This window comes from Panulirus ornatus, chromosome 59 (genome assembly GCF_036320965.1).
Source record: "Panulirus ornatus isolate Po-2019 chromosome 59, ASM3632096v1, whole genome shotgun sequence".
Taxonomy (NCBI): Eukaryota; Metazoa; Arthropoda; class Malacostraca; order Decapoda; family Palinuridae; genus Panulirus; species Panulirus ornatus.
Window position 1 is genome coordinate 21,067,168 of NC_092282.1, and position 17,485 is coordinate 21,084,652.

Below are 17,485 nucleotides of genomic sequence, written 5' to 3' on the forward strand. Positions count from 1 at the left end.
GAGTATTATGAAACAAATTACATCTCAAATTGAAATTTATATCATCTTCAAGTAATTAATAACTTGTAAAATGTGAGTAAATATAATTTTCTTATCAAATAAGAAGGCGAAAGTAAGCGCACTAGCAACTATATACACAATGACGTCATAGTGATGCGCGTATCCTTTATCTTTTATATAATATTGTAGAGTTTATTTCATTATGTTCTCGACAATAGATAATATTTTGATCTAGCTAGGGATAAAAGATTAATTTGACTCTGAGTTATCCCTGAATTTGGTGGTGAACTCTGTTATCAGAATTAGAGAAAGGATAGTGAGCGGGCGAGATTGTCAACATGGCTGTAGTAGGCGGCCGCCTGGGGAAGGGAAGTGATCTCCCGCAAAGTCTGAAAATATGCTAGTCTACCATTTGTAGTCCAGTGTAGTAGTGTTAGTGTCAAAGTGAAGGCGTCATGAGTGACAGAAACACGCGTAGGATCAGTGAACTGGTGAAACAGACTGGGAACAACGATTGTGCTGATTGTGGATTGCAAAGTAAGATGGAGAAGTGGGTTATAGAGTAAGACGATGTATATATCTCTCTGTCTCCCTTTACCATCATGCATGCATTGCCAGCCTGGGAGTGGCCCTGCCCGTCCGGCCAGGCTGTCAAGTGCTGACTAGTGGTGTGGACCCATTGGGTCGAGGCCTCCCGCCTGTTTCTAAGTTGATTTATTCGTGATTTTCGACATCTGGGAGGAGATTGAGCACCATTTTATAGTATTAGTAATCCATTTAGGTTCTGGTGGTGGCAGGAGAGTGAAAAATAAGGCCAGTGTTTCTCATTTCAACTTGCCTGGTAAACAAATATTTGATTGTGTTCATTGACAGGGCATGTCCAAGGTTAGCCTAAACTACTGTGGGGGTTGTGACAGGAAAAAAATGAAGTGAATAGATTTCATTAAGGAAATTTGGAGTGCATTGGCATAACTGTTTTAAGCATGTATGGAGGTCATCATCGAAAGCTTTAAGAAGCTTTAAGTAAATTCAACATTTTTTGGTTAATATAAAGTTGTAGGATCTCCACCTTTTCTCTGAAGAATTGTAGCAGGAAGTAGATATTTTCATTTTCTCTTAAGAAACTCAGAAATACAGTAACGGTGTAAGTGAAGTCTTGGTTAAGTTCCAGTTTTGGGGCACAACAGACGAGCTTAGGAATTTTAGATGAAAGACATACCAGTGGACTCCTTATAGCCAAAACAAGTGATTTGAAATGGGGGAGCTCGTACATTATTCCTCAGTCACAAGGTTAGTTTTTCAATATAAGTGGGCAAGGCTTTTGGGGCTTCATAGGCATGAAAGTGCAGCTTTCAACAGCTTGGTCAATCAATAACCCAGTCCATCACCTCTGAGTGGGGTGTGTGATTGAAGAACCCCCAAAGATTGTACCAGGTATTTACCAGGTACTGAAGATAAAAGAAATTGTAGGGTAAAAACAAGGAAAATCTACTCTAATCCATGCTAGCACTGGATATTATATAACAGGTATTATTACCATTTCGGACATTGACGAATTTTTGGATAGGTTTGTTAGGCTATGTTTGATTTTACTTAAATTGTTTTCAACGTCTTTTGAACAATTCTGACCTTCATTTCTATTGCAAATCGCTACTTTTCGTGATTTCTACCTCCCAAAACCCCGATTCCTAGGTAGGATGTCTGAAAGGGTAATGTTACCATATAACATGCAATATCATATCTTAATCATGTTGTGACTTATCCTTTTATTGTGTCTTATTATACCTAAATTGCAAAAATTTTAATATTGATCCAGGATTGGCAGTGGTGACAAGCACATGTGCTACCAATTTAATTTATGTTTTCAATAAGAATTCAGTCATTTATTCTGGTACATATACCACCAATTTTATTTATTTTTCTAATAAGAATTCATTCAATTTATTCAGGTGTTAGGAAGTGAGCTCTAGTTCCAAATTTATCTTTCACACTGTATACATTCTTTATTGTTTGAAATGCAAAGATTCGTGCAAAAGAAATTGACAGGCCTAGTTATGCTCAACTCACATGCCGTAGACAGACAGTAATTATCTATCATTTATTACTCATTTTTTTGTAAGTCTAATAATAAGGAAGATTGAATGTGGAAGTGTATAATGGAAATGTATTGACGTAAATTTTGGCATGTTATGAGGGGAAATAGAGTGGAAGAGTCCTGGAGGGAGAGAAATGGTGGAAGAATGCATGAGGGAGGCATGTAAGGACAGGGATAAATGGAGGCTCTTTTGCTGTTGCCATTCCCTTGATGACAGTTCATGGAGGTAACAGGCATCATTGATACAGATAGATAGATATAGATTTTTGGCAGGTTGAAACATGTATACATATAATGTCCCAGTCTTAACTCTTAAAGTATTGAACCCTTAAAACAGCGGGGGAAGGTCCCTAGAACTGAGGTTTATAGAAAAATAAAGAATTATATTTTTGTCTTATTGATTGATAGAAAATATCAAGGAGGGTTAAAGAAAAAATGTATCTGCTGGTAAATCATCTTTATTTCTTGATCTACAGACATAAATTTGGCTAGCATGCCAAGGTTATACTTCTTTTCTGATGCTGTGACTTAAGACATCTCTAATATAACAATAAAGCATGCCGTCCACTTTATATGGCCGCAGGAAAAGGCAGCTTGTACAAGTACAGATAGGGTGACCATAGGGTCAGACATTACTCCATAGTTATTTTTGCGGGTTTTTTCCTGGTTTTGTTTATAGTTGTTTGTGATGCATGCACCTCTTCATGCCAAAAGAGTGCACCATCCAATTTGAATGAGTCTGAGGAGGGGCAACCTGTATGAGTGTGGATACAATCCCCATAGTGAAACCCACGTGGAGTATAGGGTTAAATGTCACCATCATTCATAAACATTTATTTCAGATATAGTCCAATGTTGATTTTCAAGAAGATATTAAAAGAATATTGAGATTTATATTGTATATTGTTTTAGTTTGTCATTTAATGAATCTTTGTTTGTTTCAAAGTCTTATATACTGTATCATCATCCATTGGATGAGGTTATGGCTTCATTGATTTAAACATATGCAGAATCAGTGATGTTATTGGAGGTTGTATGAATTCTCACATTTCAACAATATATATATATATATATATATATATATATATATATATATATATATATATATATATATATATATATATATATATTTATTTATTTATTTATTTTACTTTGTCGCTGTCTTCCGCATTTGCGTGGTAGCGCAAGGAAACAGAAGAAAGAAATGGCCCAGCCCACCCCCATACACATGTATATACACACCCGTCCACACACGCAAACATACACACCCATACATCTCAATGTACACATATGTATACACACACAGACACATACATATATACCCATGCACACAATTCACACTGCCTGCCTTTATTCATTCCCATCGCCACCTCGCCACACATGGAATACCATCCCCCTCCCCCCTCATGTGTGCGAGGTAGCGCTAGGAAAAGATAACAAAGGCCCCATTCGTTCACACTCAGTCTCCAGCTGTCATGCAATAATGCCTAAAACCACAGCTCCCTTTCCACATCCAGGCCCCACACAGCTTTCCATGGTTTACCCCAGACGCTTCACATGCCCTGATTCAATCCACTGACAGCACGTCGACCCCGGTATACCACATCGATCCAATTCACTCTATTCCTTGCCCGCCTTTCACCCTCCTGCATGTTCAGGCCCCGATCACTCAAAATCTTTTTCACTCCATCTTTCCACCTCCAATTTGGTCTCCCACTTCTCGTTCCCTCCACCTCCGACACATATATCCTCTTGGTCAATCTTTCCTCACTCATTCTCTCCATGTGCCCAAACTATTTCAAAACACCCTCTTCTGCTCTCTCAACCACGCTCTTTTTATTTCCACACATCTCTCTTACCCTTACATTACTTACTCGATCAAACCACCTCACACTACACATTGTCCTCAAACATCTCATTTCTAGCACATCCACCCTCCTGCGCACAACTCTATCCATAGCCCACGACTCTCAACCATACAACATTGTTGGAACCACTATTCCTTCAAACATACCCATTTTTGCTTTCAGAGATAATGTTCTCGACTTCCGCACATTCTTCAAGGCTCCAAGGATTTTCGCCCCCTCCCCCACCCTATGATCCACTTCTGCTTCCATGGTTCCATCCGCTGCCAGATCCACTTCCAGATATCTAAAACACTTTACTTCCTCCAGTTTTTTTCCATTCAAACTTACCTCCCAATTAACTTGACCCTCAACCCTACTGTACTTAATAACCTTGCTCTTAATCACATTTACTCTTAACTTTCTTCTTTCACACAATTTACCAAACTCAGTCACCAGCTTCTGCAGTTTCTCACATGAGTCAGCCACCAGTGCTGTATCATCAGCGAACAACAACTCGCACATCCTCTACCACTTCTGAAACCACACTGCTCTTCCCCAATCTGATGCTCTGTACATGCCTTCACCCTCTCAATCAATACCCTCCCATATAATTTACCAGGAATACTCAACAAACTTATACCTCTGTAATTTGAGCACTCACTCTTATCCCCTTTGCCTTTGTACAATGGCACTATGCACACATTCCACCAATCCTCAGGCACCTCACCATGAGTCATACATACATTAAATAACCTTACCAACCAGTCGACAATACAGTCACCCCCTTTTTTAATAGATTCCACTGCAATACCATCCAAACCTGCTGCCTTGCCGGCTTTCATCTTCCGCAAAGCTTTTGCTACCTCTTCTCTGTTTACCAAATCATTTTCCCTAACCCTCTCACTTTGTACACCACCTCGACCAAAACACCCTATATCTGCCACTCTATCATCAAACACATTCAACAAACCTTCAAAATACTCACTCCATCTCCTTCTCACATCACCACTACTTGTTATCACCTCCCCATTTGCGCCCTTCACTGAAGTTCCCATTTGCTCCCTTGTCTTACGCACTTTATTTACCTCCTTCCAGAACATCTTTTTATTCTCCCTAAAATTTAATGATACTCTCTCATCCAAACTCTCATTTGCCCTTTTTTTTCACCTCTTGCACCTTTCTCTTGGCCTCCTGTCTCTTTCTTTTATACGTCTCCCACTCAATTGCATTTTTTCCCTGCAAAAATCGTCCAAATGCCTCTCTCTTCTCTTTCACTAATAATCGTACTTCTTCATCCCACCACTCACTACCCTTTCTAATCAACCCACCTCCCACTCTTCTCATGCCACAAGCATCTTTTGTGCAATCCATCACTGATTCCCTAAATACATCCCATTCCTCCCCCACTCCCCTTACTTCCATTGTTTTCACCTTTTTCCATTCTGTACTCGGTCTCTCCTGGTACTTCCTCACACAAGTCTCCTTCCCAAGCTCACTTACTCTCACCACCCTCTTCACCCCAACATCCACTCTTCTTTTCTGAAAACCCATACAAATCTTCACCTTAGCCTCCACAAGATAATGATCAGACATCCCTCCAGTTGCACCTCTCAGCACATTAACATCCAAAAGTCTCTCTTTCGCGCGCCTGTCAATTAACACGTAATGCAATAACGCTCTCTGGCCATCTCTCCTACTTACATACATATACTTATGTATATCTCGCTTTTTAAACCAGGTATTCCCAATCACCAGTCCTTTTTCAGCACATAAATCTACAAGCTCTTCACCATTTCCATTTACAACACTGAACACCCCATGTATACCAATTATTCCCTCAACTGCCACATTACTCACCTTTGCATTCAAATCACCCATCACTATAACCCGGTCTCGTGCATCAAAACCACTAACACACTCATTCAGCTGCTCCCAAAACACTTGCCTCTCATGATCTTTCTTCTCATGCCCAGGTGCATATGCACCAATAATCACCCATCTCTCTCCATCAACTTTCAGTTTTACCCATATTAATCGAGAATTTACTTTCTTACATTCTATCACATACTCCCACAACTCCTGTTTCAGGAGTAGTGCTACTCCTTCCCTTGCTCTTGTCCTCTCACTAACCCCTGACTTTACTCCCAAGACATTCCCAAACCACTCTTCCCCATTACCCTTGAGCTTCGTTTCACTCAGAGCCAAAACATCCAGGTTCCTTTCCTCAAACATACTACCTATCTCTCCTTTTTTCACATCTTAGTTACATCCACACACATTTAGGCACCCCAATCTGAGCCTCCGAGGAGGATGAGCACTCCCCGCGTGACTCCTTCTTCTGTTTCCCATTTTAGAAAGTTAAAAAAAAAAAATATATATATATATATATATATATATATATATATATATATATATATATATATATATTTTTTTTTTTTTTTTTTTTTTTTTTTTTTTTTTATACTTTGTCGCTGTCTCCCGCGTTTGCGAGGTAGCGCAAGGAAACAGACGAAAGAAATGGCCCAACCCCCCCCCCCCCATACACATGTACATACACACGTCCACACACGCAAATATACATACCTACACAGCTTTCCATGGTTTACCCCAGACGCTTCACATGCCTTGCTTCAATCCACTGACAGCACGTCAACCCCTGTATACCACATGACTCCAATTCACTCTATTTCTTGCCCTCCTTTCACCCTCCTGCATGTTCAGGCCCCGATCACACAAAATCTTTTTCACTCCATCTTTCCACCTCCAATTTGGTCTCCCTCTTCTCCTCGTTCCCTCCACCTCCGACACATATATCCTCTTGGTCAATCTCTCCTCACTCATTCTCTCCATGTGCCCAAACCATTTCAAAACACCCTCTTCTGCTCTCTCAACCACGCTCTTTTTATTTCCACACATCTCTCTTACCCTTACGTTACTTACTCGATCAAACCACCTCACACCACACATTGTCCTCAAACATCTCATTTCCAGCACATCCATCCTCCTGCGCACATCTCTATCCATAGCCCACGCCTCGCAACCATACAACATTGTTGGAACCACTATTCCCTCAAACATACCCATTTTTGCTTTCCGAGATAGTGTTCTCGACTTCCACACATTTTTCAAGGCTCCCAAAATTTTCGCCCCCTCCCCCACCCTATGATCCACTTCCGCTTCCATGGTTCCATCCGCTGACAGATCCACTCCCAGATATCTAAAACACTTCACTTCCTCCAGTTTTTCTCCATTCAAACTCACCTCCCAATTGACTTGACCCTCACCCCTACTGTACCTAATAACCTTGCTCTTATTCACATTTACTCTCAACTTTCTTCTTCCACACACTTTACCAAACTCAGTCACCAGCTTCTGCAGTTTCTCACATATATATATATATATATATATATATATATATTTTTTTTTTTTTTTTTTTTTCCGCTGTCTCCTGCGTTTGCGAGGTAGCGCAAGGAAACAGACGAAAGAAATGGCCCAACCCACCCCCATACACATGTATATACATACGTCCACACACGCAAATATACATACCCACACAGCTTTCCATGGTTTACCCCAGACGCTTCACATGCCTTGATTCAATCCACTGACAGCACGTCAACCCCGGTATACCACATCGCTCCAATTCACTCTATTCCTTGCCCTCCTTTCACCCTCCTGCATGTTCAGGCCCCGATCACACAAAATCTTTTTCACTCCATCTTTCCACCTCCAATTTGGTCTCCCTCTTCTCCTCGTTCCCTCCACCTCCGACACATATATCCTCTTGGTCAATCTTTCCTCACTCATTCTCTCCATGTGACCAAACCATTTCAAAACACCCTCTTCTGCTCTCTCAACCACGCTCTTTTTATTTCCACACATCTCTCTTACCCTTTCGTTACTTATTCGATCAAACCACCTCACACCACACATTGTCCTCAAACATCTCATTTCCAGCACATCCATCCTCCTGCGCACAACTCTATCCATAGTCCACGCCTCGCAACCATACAACATTGTTGGAACCACTATTCCTTCAAACATACCCATTTTTGCTTTCCGAGATAATGTTCTCGACTTCCACACATTCTTCAAGGCTCCCAGATTTTTCGCCCCCTCCCCCTCCCTATGATCCACTTCCGCTTCCATGTTTCCATCCGCTGCCAGATCCACTCCCAGATATCTAAAACACTTCACTTCCTCCAGTTTTTCTCGATTAATATGGGTAAAACTGAAAGTTAATGGAGAGAGATGGGTGATTATTGGTGCATATGCACCCACCCACATACACATGTATATACATACACATCCACACACGCAATTATACATACCCATACATCTCAATGTACACATATATATACACACACAGACACATACATATATACACATGCACACAATTCACACTGCCTTTATTCATTCCCATCGCCACCTCACCACACATGGAGTAACATCCCCCTCCCCCCCTCATGTGTGCGAGGTAGCGCTAGGAAAAGACAACAAAGGCCCCATTCGTTCACCTACACTCAGTCTCTAGCTGTCATGTAATAATGCCCGAAACCACAGCTCCCTTTCCACATCCAGGCCCCACAGAACTTTCCCTTGTTTACCCCAGACGCTTCACATGCCCTGATTCAATCCATTGACAGCACGTCTACCCCGGTATACCACATCGATCCAATTCACTCTATTCCTTGCCCGCCTTTCACCCTCCTGCATGTTCAGGCCCCGATCACTCAAAATCTTTTTCACTCCATGTTTCCACCTCCAATTTGGTCTCCCACTTCTCCTCGTTCCCTCCACCTCTGACACATAGATCCTTTTGGTCAATCTTTCCTCACTCATTCTCTCCATGTGACCAAACCATTTCAAAACACCCTCTTCTGCTCTCTCAACCACACTCTTTTTATTACCTTTATGCACATGTACATATTCATACTTGCTTGCTTTCATCCATTCCCGGTGCCACCCTGCCCCATAGGAAACAGCATTGCCAACCCCATGCCTTAGTGAGGTAGCACCAGGAAAACAGACAAAAAAGGCCACATTTGTTCACTCGAGCTGTCATTTGTAATGCATTGAAACCACAGCTCCCTATCCATATCCAGGCCCCGCAGATCTCTCCGTGGTTTACTTCGGATGTTTCACATTGACAGCGCATCGATCCTGGTATTCCACATTTTTACACTTCACTCTATTCCATGACTAATGCCATTGTACAAAGGTGAAGGGGATAAAGGTGAGTGTTCAGACTACAGAGGCAAAAGTTTGTTGAGTATTCCTGGAAGATTGTATGGAAGGATATTGATTGAGAGGTTGAAGGCATGTACAGAGCATCAGACTGGGGAGGAGCAGTGTGGTTTCAGAAGTGGTAGAGGATGTGTGAATCAGGTGTTTGCTTTGAAGAATGTATGAGAAATTCTTAGAAAAACAGATGGATTTGTATGTAGCATTTATGGATCTGGAGAAGGCATATGATAGGGTTTATGGAGATGTTTTATGGAAGGTCTGAAGAGTATATGGTGTGGGAGGTAAGCTGCTAGAAGCGAAGAAGTTTTTATCAAGGGTGTAAGGCATATGCATGAGTTGGATGAGAGGAGCGTGATTGGTTCCCATTGAAGGTTGGTCTGCGGCAGGGGTGTGTGATGTCCCCATGGTTGTTTAATTTGTTTATGGATGGGGAGTTTCGGTAGGCAAATGCAAGCATTTTGGAGAGGGGCAAGTATGCAGTCTGTTATGGATGAGAGGGCCTGGGAAGTGAGTCAGTTGTTTGCCAGTGATACAGCACTGGTGGCTGATTCAAGTAAGAAACTGCAGAAGTTGGTGACTGAGATTAGAAAAGTGTGTGAAAGGAGAAGGTTGAGAGTAAATGTTAATAAGAGCAAGGTTATTAGGTTCAGCAGGGTTGATGGACAAGTTAGTTGGGATATAAGTTTGAATGGAGAAAAATTGGAGGAAGTGAAGTGTTTTAGATATCTGGGAGTGGTCTTAGCAGTGAATGGAACCATGGAAGTGGAAGTGAGTCATAGGGTGGGGGAGGGGGTGAAGGTTCTGGGAGCGAAGATTGTGTTTCCCTCTTGTGTGTAGTTGTTTTAGGAAAAGGTGAAGAAAGGCCTTACATATTTGATTTTCAGAATAGGAGTACTCTTTGATATCCTCACTTTGCAGTTTTACCTGCACTCACATCTACTCCTTAGCTTTATTTTTTCTTTTTATGATAGCTGAGAAAAATAGTCTTATACTTCAAGCGAAGATTGATGTGGAAGTTTCACACTAGCCATGCCATTCTGGCTAAATCTCGCTGTAGGTGAAGTAAGCTGTTATGTGTAATGCACTGATATCACAGCTAAGACTTACAAACCATTCTTTGATTTTTCTCTGACTGCTTCATATTCCCTGGTTCAATCCATGTACAGCATGTCATCCCCTGTTTCTCATATTGCTCCAGTTCACTCTGTCCTGTGGATGCTTTATGCCCTTCTGCATACCCTGGGCATTCAAAACTTTGTTTTGCTACATCCTTTCATCTCCAGTTTAGTCTCAACCATCTCACTGTCCCCTCCACTTTTAACATATCTACCCTTTCTGTCAACTTCTTACTCATTATCTCTATATTCCCAGACAATTTAGCACACCCTCTTCAGCTCTTTCAGTCATTTTTTTCTTAATACTACACCTCTCTCACTCATATCATTTCTTATTCAGTCAATCCTCCTCACACCACACATTGTCCTCAAACATTTCATTTCCAGCACATTCACCCTCTTCTGTACATTCTTATCTAGAATGCATATCTCACATCCATGCAACATTATTAGGACTACCATACCTTCAAACATGCCTATCTTTGCCCTCTCAGAAGATGGGCTTCTCTTATTTTCATGAAAAATATAAACACTATTACTGTACATGTTAATGATGTCTTGATTTACTGAAATGTTGAAGATAGTGTTTGGGAGACTACTGTGAAAGGTTCAAAGAGCATAATAGAATTTTGATCTAATGAGAGATTTAGATGGATTCTTTGTTCCCTGTATTGCAGTTTACTTGTTGACAAGCCAGTTAGGGAAATCTAGGGCAGGATTTCTGAGATGTACTGTTCTGATAATGTTACAGGGCCTCTTATGTTGCCAAAGGTAGCACTTAGTAAGAGAAGAAGAAAGATATGGAACCAAGACAAAAATGAGTATGTGCTGAACCTACAGAACTGCCTGTATGAGATGCCCTAACTTGGCCCAAAGGACAGGACATTGTTCAATATGACTGGAAAACCCACCTTAGAATAATGGAAGTTGATGATTAAAGTACATCATCAAGCAAACTTGATATTAGTACCCTTTAAGGTTACTAGAAAGAATACAGTCAAAGATTACTGAATGGATCTTGGTCAAGAGAATTTCTACCAAGTTAAATTACTGAATAATTTATCATTGAAAGAAAGCCTGTATAAGTTTTTGCATGCCAGCTGAGGAGTGTGTACAGTGTTAAGTTAATTTTCTCATATGTGGACAAAGTCTTATGAACTTTAAAGAGTTAGTATTTGAAATGCTTGGTGGAGGGTCAAAATACTTTTCTCCCCAGATTGAGGTTTATTATAGGTACTCACCCCTTTTGACTATCATAAAACATACAAGGTGCATATTTCCAGGCTTTAACATATGCACAATAACCCTCCCAGGCCTGTGGCATTGCAGTACCAGAACAAGTACAGTAGTGGCAAATGATCATCCACTCCAATTAATTTTTCCTTGCCCTCTGGTGTTTTGTACACCTACTGACTCTTGCTTGACATTGACTAAAAGTTTCTCAACTTTCTTTCTGGACTTCAGAGGTGTCATATGTATATCAGCATCTTTTTTATGCTTAGATTTTTGAGAACTAGTGCACTTAGAGACAACACTGTTGTCAGTTATAACAGTATGACATTATTTGACTGGTCAGCGTATTTCATTTTGGTTTAATACTTTGCATAGGCCAGCTTGAGGGTTTCATTTTGGTTTAATGCTTTGCATTTTTTCTTGTGAAGCTGTGATTTTTTTTAATTCCCACAGTAATGTAATCATTCTTTAAATTCCTTTTTTTTTTTGTGTGTGTGTGTGTGTGTGTGTGTGTAAATTGGGAACACCCTCAATTGGTTGGCCACGGCCAAAGAATTTCCCTAACTATTAAACTTTAGTGACAATGTAAGATAAGTGGGGAGCAAGGGGTTTTTAGCAAAGATAGGTGATGCATCGATCAGAATTTTGCAGTGAGCAATCATGGAAAAGTATCTAGTGAAAGGTAAGCTTTTATGGATCTGGAAAAAGTGTGTGACTAAGCCGAGTGGAATGCTTTATGGTATGTGTTAAGGATATATGGGACAGAGGAACAAATGTTAGATAGGGTGAAATCATTCTATATAGGAACAAATGCATGTGTAAAAGTAGATGAAAAGTTGAGTGAAAATTTTAGTATACTTTTGAGTTTGTGGCAGGGCTGTGTGGTGTCACTTTGACTTTTTGACACATATATGGATGGAGTGATAAGAGAGATGAAAGCATAGCAAGGTAAAGGGGGTGCAGAGATGAAGTTTGACAGTGAGGCAGTGTGGCTAGTGACAAGCTTGTTTGCTGGTGATGCTGTGTACTTTGCTGAGAGTGAAAAGGAGCTGCAGAAGTTGTAAGTGTGTGTTATGATTTATGTAAGCACAGGCAGTTGAAGAGAGTATAGATTTTGCAAAGCTCAAAGAGTGAGAGAAGAAAGTGTACCAAATTGTGTTATATTTATGTAGGGAGAAAGACTGGAAGAGGTGACAGAATCTTAAGTATTTGGGAGCAAAGTTTGGTGACATGGAAGGAGATATAAATGAGCAAGCAGTACAATGTAGAATAGTCATTGGGCTACTTAATAGAATGATGTAGGGTAGGAGTGTAAGTCCTGAAGTGAAGAAGGATTAAGGAAAAGCATAGTCCTCTTGACCCTGACATTCGCAGTCAAAACATGGACATGGAATGAGTCACAAAGGTCAAGACTCTAGGATGTGGAAATGGGCCATTTGAGAGAAGAATATGGAATGACTCCATGGAATGAAGAGAGAAATGAGGTGGGTGTATGATAGATGTGGTAGGGAATGCAAAGGGATTGAATTATGGAGTGGTGGGAGAAACATAATGCTTTGAGGTGGTTCGGGCATGTGGGAAGAATGCAGGACAGGGAGTATATAAGGAGAGTGTATGATTGAGAGAAATACCACCTGTGGCATGGGGAAAAAGAATGCAAGAGTAATGAAGGGAAAGAAATGGTGGAAGAATGTGTGGAATGGTGTATGTAAGGGCAGGATACATGGAGACTCTGTTGCCGTGTCCACCTCCTTGATTGGAGTTCCCAAAGGGGACAGGGATTAGAGGTATGGATAGATGAGTTCTTTAAGTGATGCATCACCAGAATAACTAGAGGCCATAACAAAACACTAGTGAGGAAGGATGTTAAGAAGTACTGGTTTAGCATTAGGGTGGTGGATAATTGCAGTAAATTAACCAGTGGGTGAGTGGGTTTTGGTAGTTACAAAGGTTGGTGCTGGTAGTTGCAGAGGTTTAAAAGGATAGTTGATAGAAAGTTCAGGAGATGGGGCCCTATAAGGGTAGAACTCTCCATTTACTGTACAGTTAGGTAAATAGGTAATTACACCTTTCTTCACATGGCAGAGCCATAAGATTCTCTTTCATTTTTTTGTGTTTCCCTTCTATAACCTTTCCAGCTTGAAGGGTTGGGGGTACACTGAGGAGCTCTTATTAATCCTTAATGCAATCTTTCTTTCTTGCACGTGTTGTGTACCTTTTCATGTGAAGTGGCCTCGGTGGGGTCATGCTTTTCCTCTTTCTATTTTGGCTACTGCGAAAATAAAAGGCAAGCAGTAATGAGAAAAAATTTACCAGAGGACTTTTTACTATGATTTTTTTTTTTGCTAGGAAGAAAGATTCATGAAATAAAAGAAGAGTTCATGGTGGCCGAAGTGGAAAATGTGCTACAGTGAAATGTGTGAACTGTAAGTCTGAATTTGAATGACACTGATGGGTATATTCCCATTCATTCTAGGCTGAGGAACTTCGAACCTAGCTTTCCAGGGAAGAAAGAAAACTTGGCAATTCAGAGGGATGCCTTTCAAAGTAAGCTGGGTGGTTACATAGTACAACTACACTTCTGTGTAGTTATTATATGGTTGTGGAACCCTGTGAGTGAACATCTGCTAGCACTTTATGTTTTGAGATGGTCAAAGAGGTTAGATTCTTGTGGGTACACCTCATTTTGGGTAGTAAAATGATGTTTTAGCCTTCCACAGAGCAAGAACTGACAGGTGCTCATAGGACTTTGTTGACGGTACAGAAACAGTCTTTAACTTGTAAAACCTACATTTGCACAGCATGTTGCAGAGTACTTAGCTGCAGTTAGTTGCATGATAGCATAGTATTTTTACGTGCATTAAAATTAGATTTTAAAGATTTTTAGAGTTATATTTCTTGAAGTACATTATGAAGTTGATGGCTTGTTTTTGTCTAGGGGTAAAGTTTTATGTGATTGGTTACTTGTACTTGTATACTTCAATATTACGCTTTATTCCTTGCTAAGCTAAGCTTTTTTCATTAATACAACGGCATCACAATATGCCTCTTAACTATTGTTTGCCAGGAATTGTTCCCCTTTGTCTTAGCTATTTGTCCTCTCTATGTACCATCTTGTCAGGCATTACTTTACTTTGTTACATGTAGTTCAAGGTAGCATAATATAAATTGAAAATGTTGATATTCAGACATTGAACAGTATAGTGTGAATGAAAACTTTTTCCCTCACTTCTAGGAATCCTGCAATTAAGAAAATATCTTATATTGTGAATCTGACTTTATGTTATGTATAGAATATAAATATTGTTTACATGATATTGTTACCAGTATACATTGTATTGATTATTTTGCAGATCCAGAGTGGGCTTCATGCAACATTGGAATCTTCTTATGTACAACATGTGCTGCATGGCACAGAAGATTAGGCACCCATGTAACCAAAGTGAAGTCCTTAAAACTAGATAAGTAAGTGGCTTTTGAAAAATTTAGCACATTGTGAAAGTGGCTTTTACACTTCATATTTCATGTCAGTTATTGATTGTAGTATTGACACGTTGATTAGCACACTAAGGAATCTTTTTGTCTTTCGATATAATCTCTTTATTTGAGAAATTATTAGACATTTATTTGTAATCAAATATAGCAGTTAAACATGGTCCTGCCACTTATCCATATAAGTTATATTTAATTTGCTAGAGCTCTTCATTATCTTTCCTGAGTTCAGAATGTTTATGATGCATTTAGATTCAGGATTCTTTTTCTGTTTATTATTCCAAAATGCGTTTCATCAGTGGACACCTCGCTTAATTTTTCGTATGGTCTTTTTATATGAGCACTGCATTATTTGGCACCATACAAATCCATATCCAGTGATTCATACCAAGAAAGTTGCCCTGCTTTTACCATAAACATTTTTCATCACTAATATCCATGTCTGTACAGGTATCTCATGAACTAACCTATTTACACTCTTGATAGGTCATGGACTAAGGATGCTTGCTTAATTGATAACTAGTGAATTGCAGGATGGTTGAACCATCCCTCCCTAACTATGGTCATTTAATTGCTATCCCCCTTTCCATCATACCTTTTTTCAAAAAAGCCCACCATCCATGCATGGTGCAAATCAGGGTCTCAGATGGCCGTTCACACTGCCTGCTGTCATTTAAGTATTGCCTCACATGGTTAATGTGTGTTAGTGTAGCTCCACTTCACTGTTTAAAAGATATTACACAACTTTTCACATGAAAATGCTCAGCAGCTCCCAGGCAGCTACTCCCACCACAACCACTGGTCTTAGTGACCTAGATGAGTGGTGCAACCTCTTTCTAGTTTGAATAAGAGATTGAACATTTTAAAGAGGGCGATAAAAAACAGAAATCCTTGATGCAGTTTTCATGATAAGTTTGCCAGGCAAAATGAGCCTCTCATTTGTGAACAGTTTTGAGGGATATGATGACCAAAAGGTAAATGATGAAGCCCTCACTGACATGAACTAATTCTGTGGTAGTTGAGTGATCTTAAAAGCAAATCTTGATGTACAGCTCAAAGATTATTGGTGTGAACTGCTTTACTGCTTTACTGCCTGGCTATCCACCACTCTTTGAGTCAGATGAGTAGGAAAAAATGAAGGTCAAATAAAAAGGAAATAGCCAAAGAATTTATAAACAGCTTGCATGAAAGATTCTGCATGATAAGGACCAAGAGCAAGCTTCAAGGTGTTACTGACATTTACTGATAGTTTGTGATACAGTGCAATTTGATACATCAGTTTTTGATGTTGCAGTACTTGAATTACTCCCACCTCTTTTTTATATTGCAGTACAATATGAACCCAGCAGGCTGCTAGCACACTAACCTAGCCATGCTGCCTAAAGTGTCCAAGCCATGCTGTTCATGGTGTCAGTTCTGTGCCAGTCTCCACAGTGTAAAGCCATATTGCTTGCCTTTCACATAATTTGAACTTTAGCCCACATGTGCTTTTCACCTTTGTATCTAAGTGTTCAGCAAGTACCCCTGCTACAGGATATAGATTCATTTATATTTTATTATACTTTGACGCTGTCTCCCACGTTAGCGAGGTAGCACAAGGAAACAGATGAAAGAATGACCCAACCCACCCATATACACATGTATATGCATAAACGCCCACATACGCTCATATACATTCCTAAACATTTCATCGTATAAATACATATACATACACAGACATAAACATATATACACATGTACATATTCATACATGCTGCCTTCATCCATTCCTGCCGCCACCCCGCTACACATGAAATGACACCCCTCCTCCCCCCGTGTGTGGGCAAGGTAGTGCTTGGAAAAAACTCAGTCTCTAGCTGTCATGTGTAATGCACCAAAACCACAGCTCCCTTTCCACATCCAGGCCCTACAAAACTTTCCGTGGTTTACTCCAGACACTTCACATGCCTTAGTTCAATCCATTGACAGCACGTCAACCCCGGTATACCACATCGTTCCAATTGACTCTATTCCTTGCACGCCTTTCACCCTCCTGTATGTTCAGACCTCGATCGCTCAAGATCTTTTTCACTACATCCTTCCACCTCCAATTTGGTCTCCCACTTCTCCTCGTTTCATCCACATCTGACACATATATCCTCTTTGTTAAGAAAAATAACAGAAAAATGGATTTTAAAATGTTTGCATTTGCAGAGGTGAGTGACTGACTGTCTTTTGGTTCAGAATATTCATGTTTTACTTGGTGAATGGTATGGAAATTTTTTTTTCATGTTCACCATTTCCTGCTGTAGTGAAGTAGTGCCATGAACAAAGAAATTGTATTTTTTATATGTATTTCTGCACAGCTTCCTCTAGTAGATTCTTAACAAATAGTTGAATATTCAGAACAACAATTGGAAAATCCTTACTAACCTTTGTTGGAGTCCCCAGTTAGTCTAGTGTTCAAGACATTCATC

The 17,485-nt window shown here is 40.1% G+C and overlaps 1 protein-coding gene across 2 annotated transcripts in view; it reads left to right on the top strand.

Moving 5' to 3' along the window:
* The first annotated feature begins 336 nt into the window (after positions 1-336).
* The window catches only part of LOC139767219 (arf-GAP with dual PH domain-containing protein 1-like), an 85,546-nt gene continuing 68,397 nt past the window's right edge, over positions 337-17,485 (top strand). The window contains exons 1-2 of one of the 2 annotated variants that reach the window (XM_071696350.1): positions 337-537; positions 14,891-15,002. In XM_071696350.1, coding sequence (XP_071552451.1) covers positions 456-537; positions 14,891-15,002 — 194 coding nt within the window. In that variant the 5' untranslated portion in view covers positions 337-455. The remainder of the gene's footprint in view (positions 538-14,890; positions 15,003-17,485) is intronic. The other variant, XM_071696349.1, reaches the window with a different exon arrangement.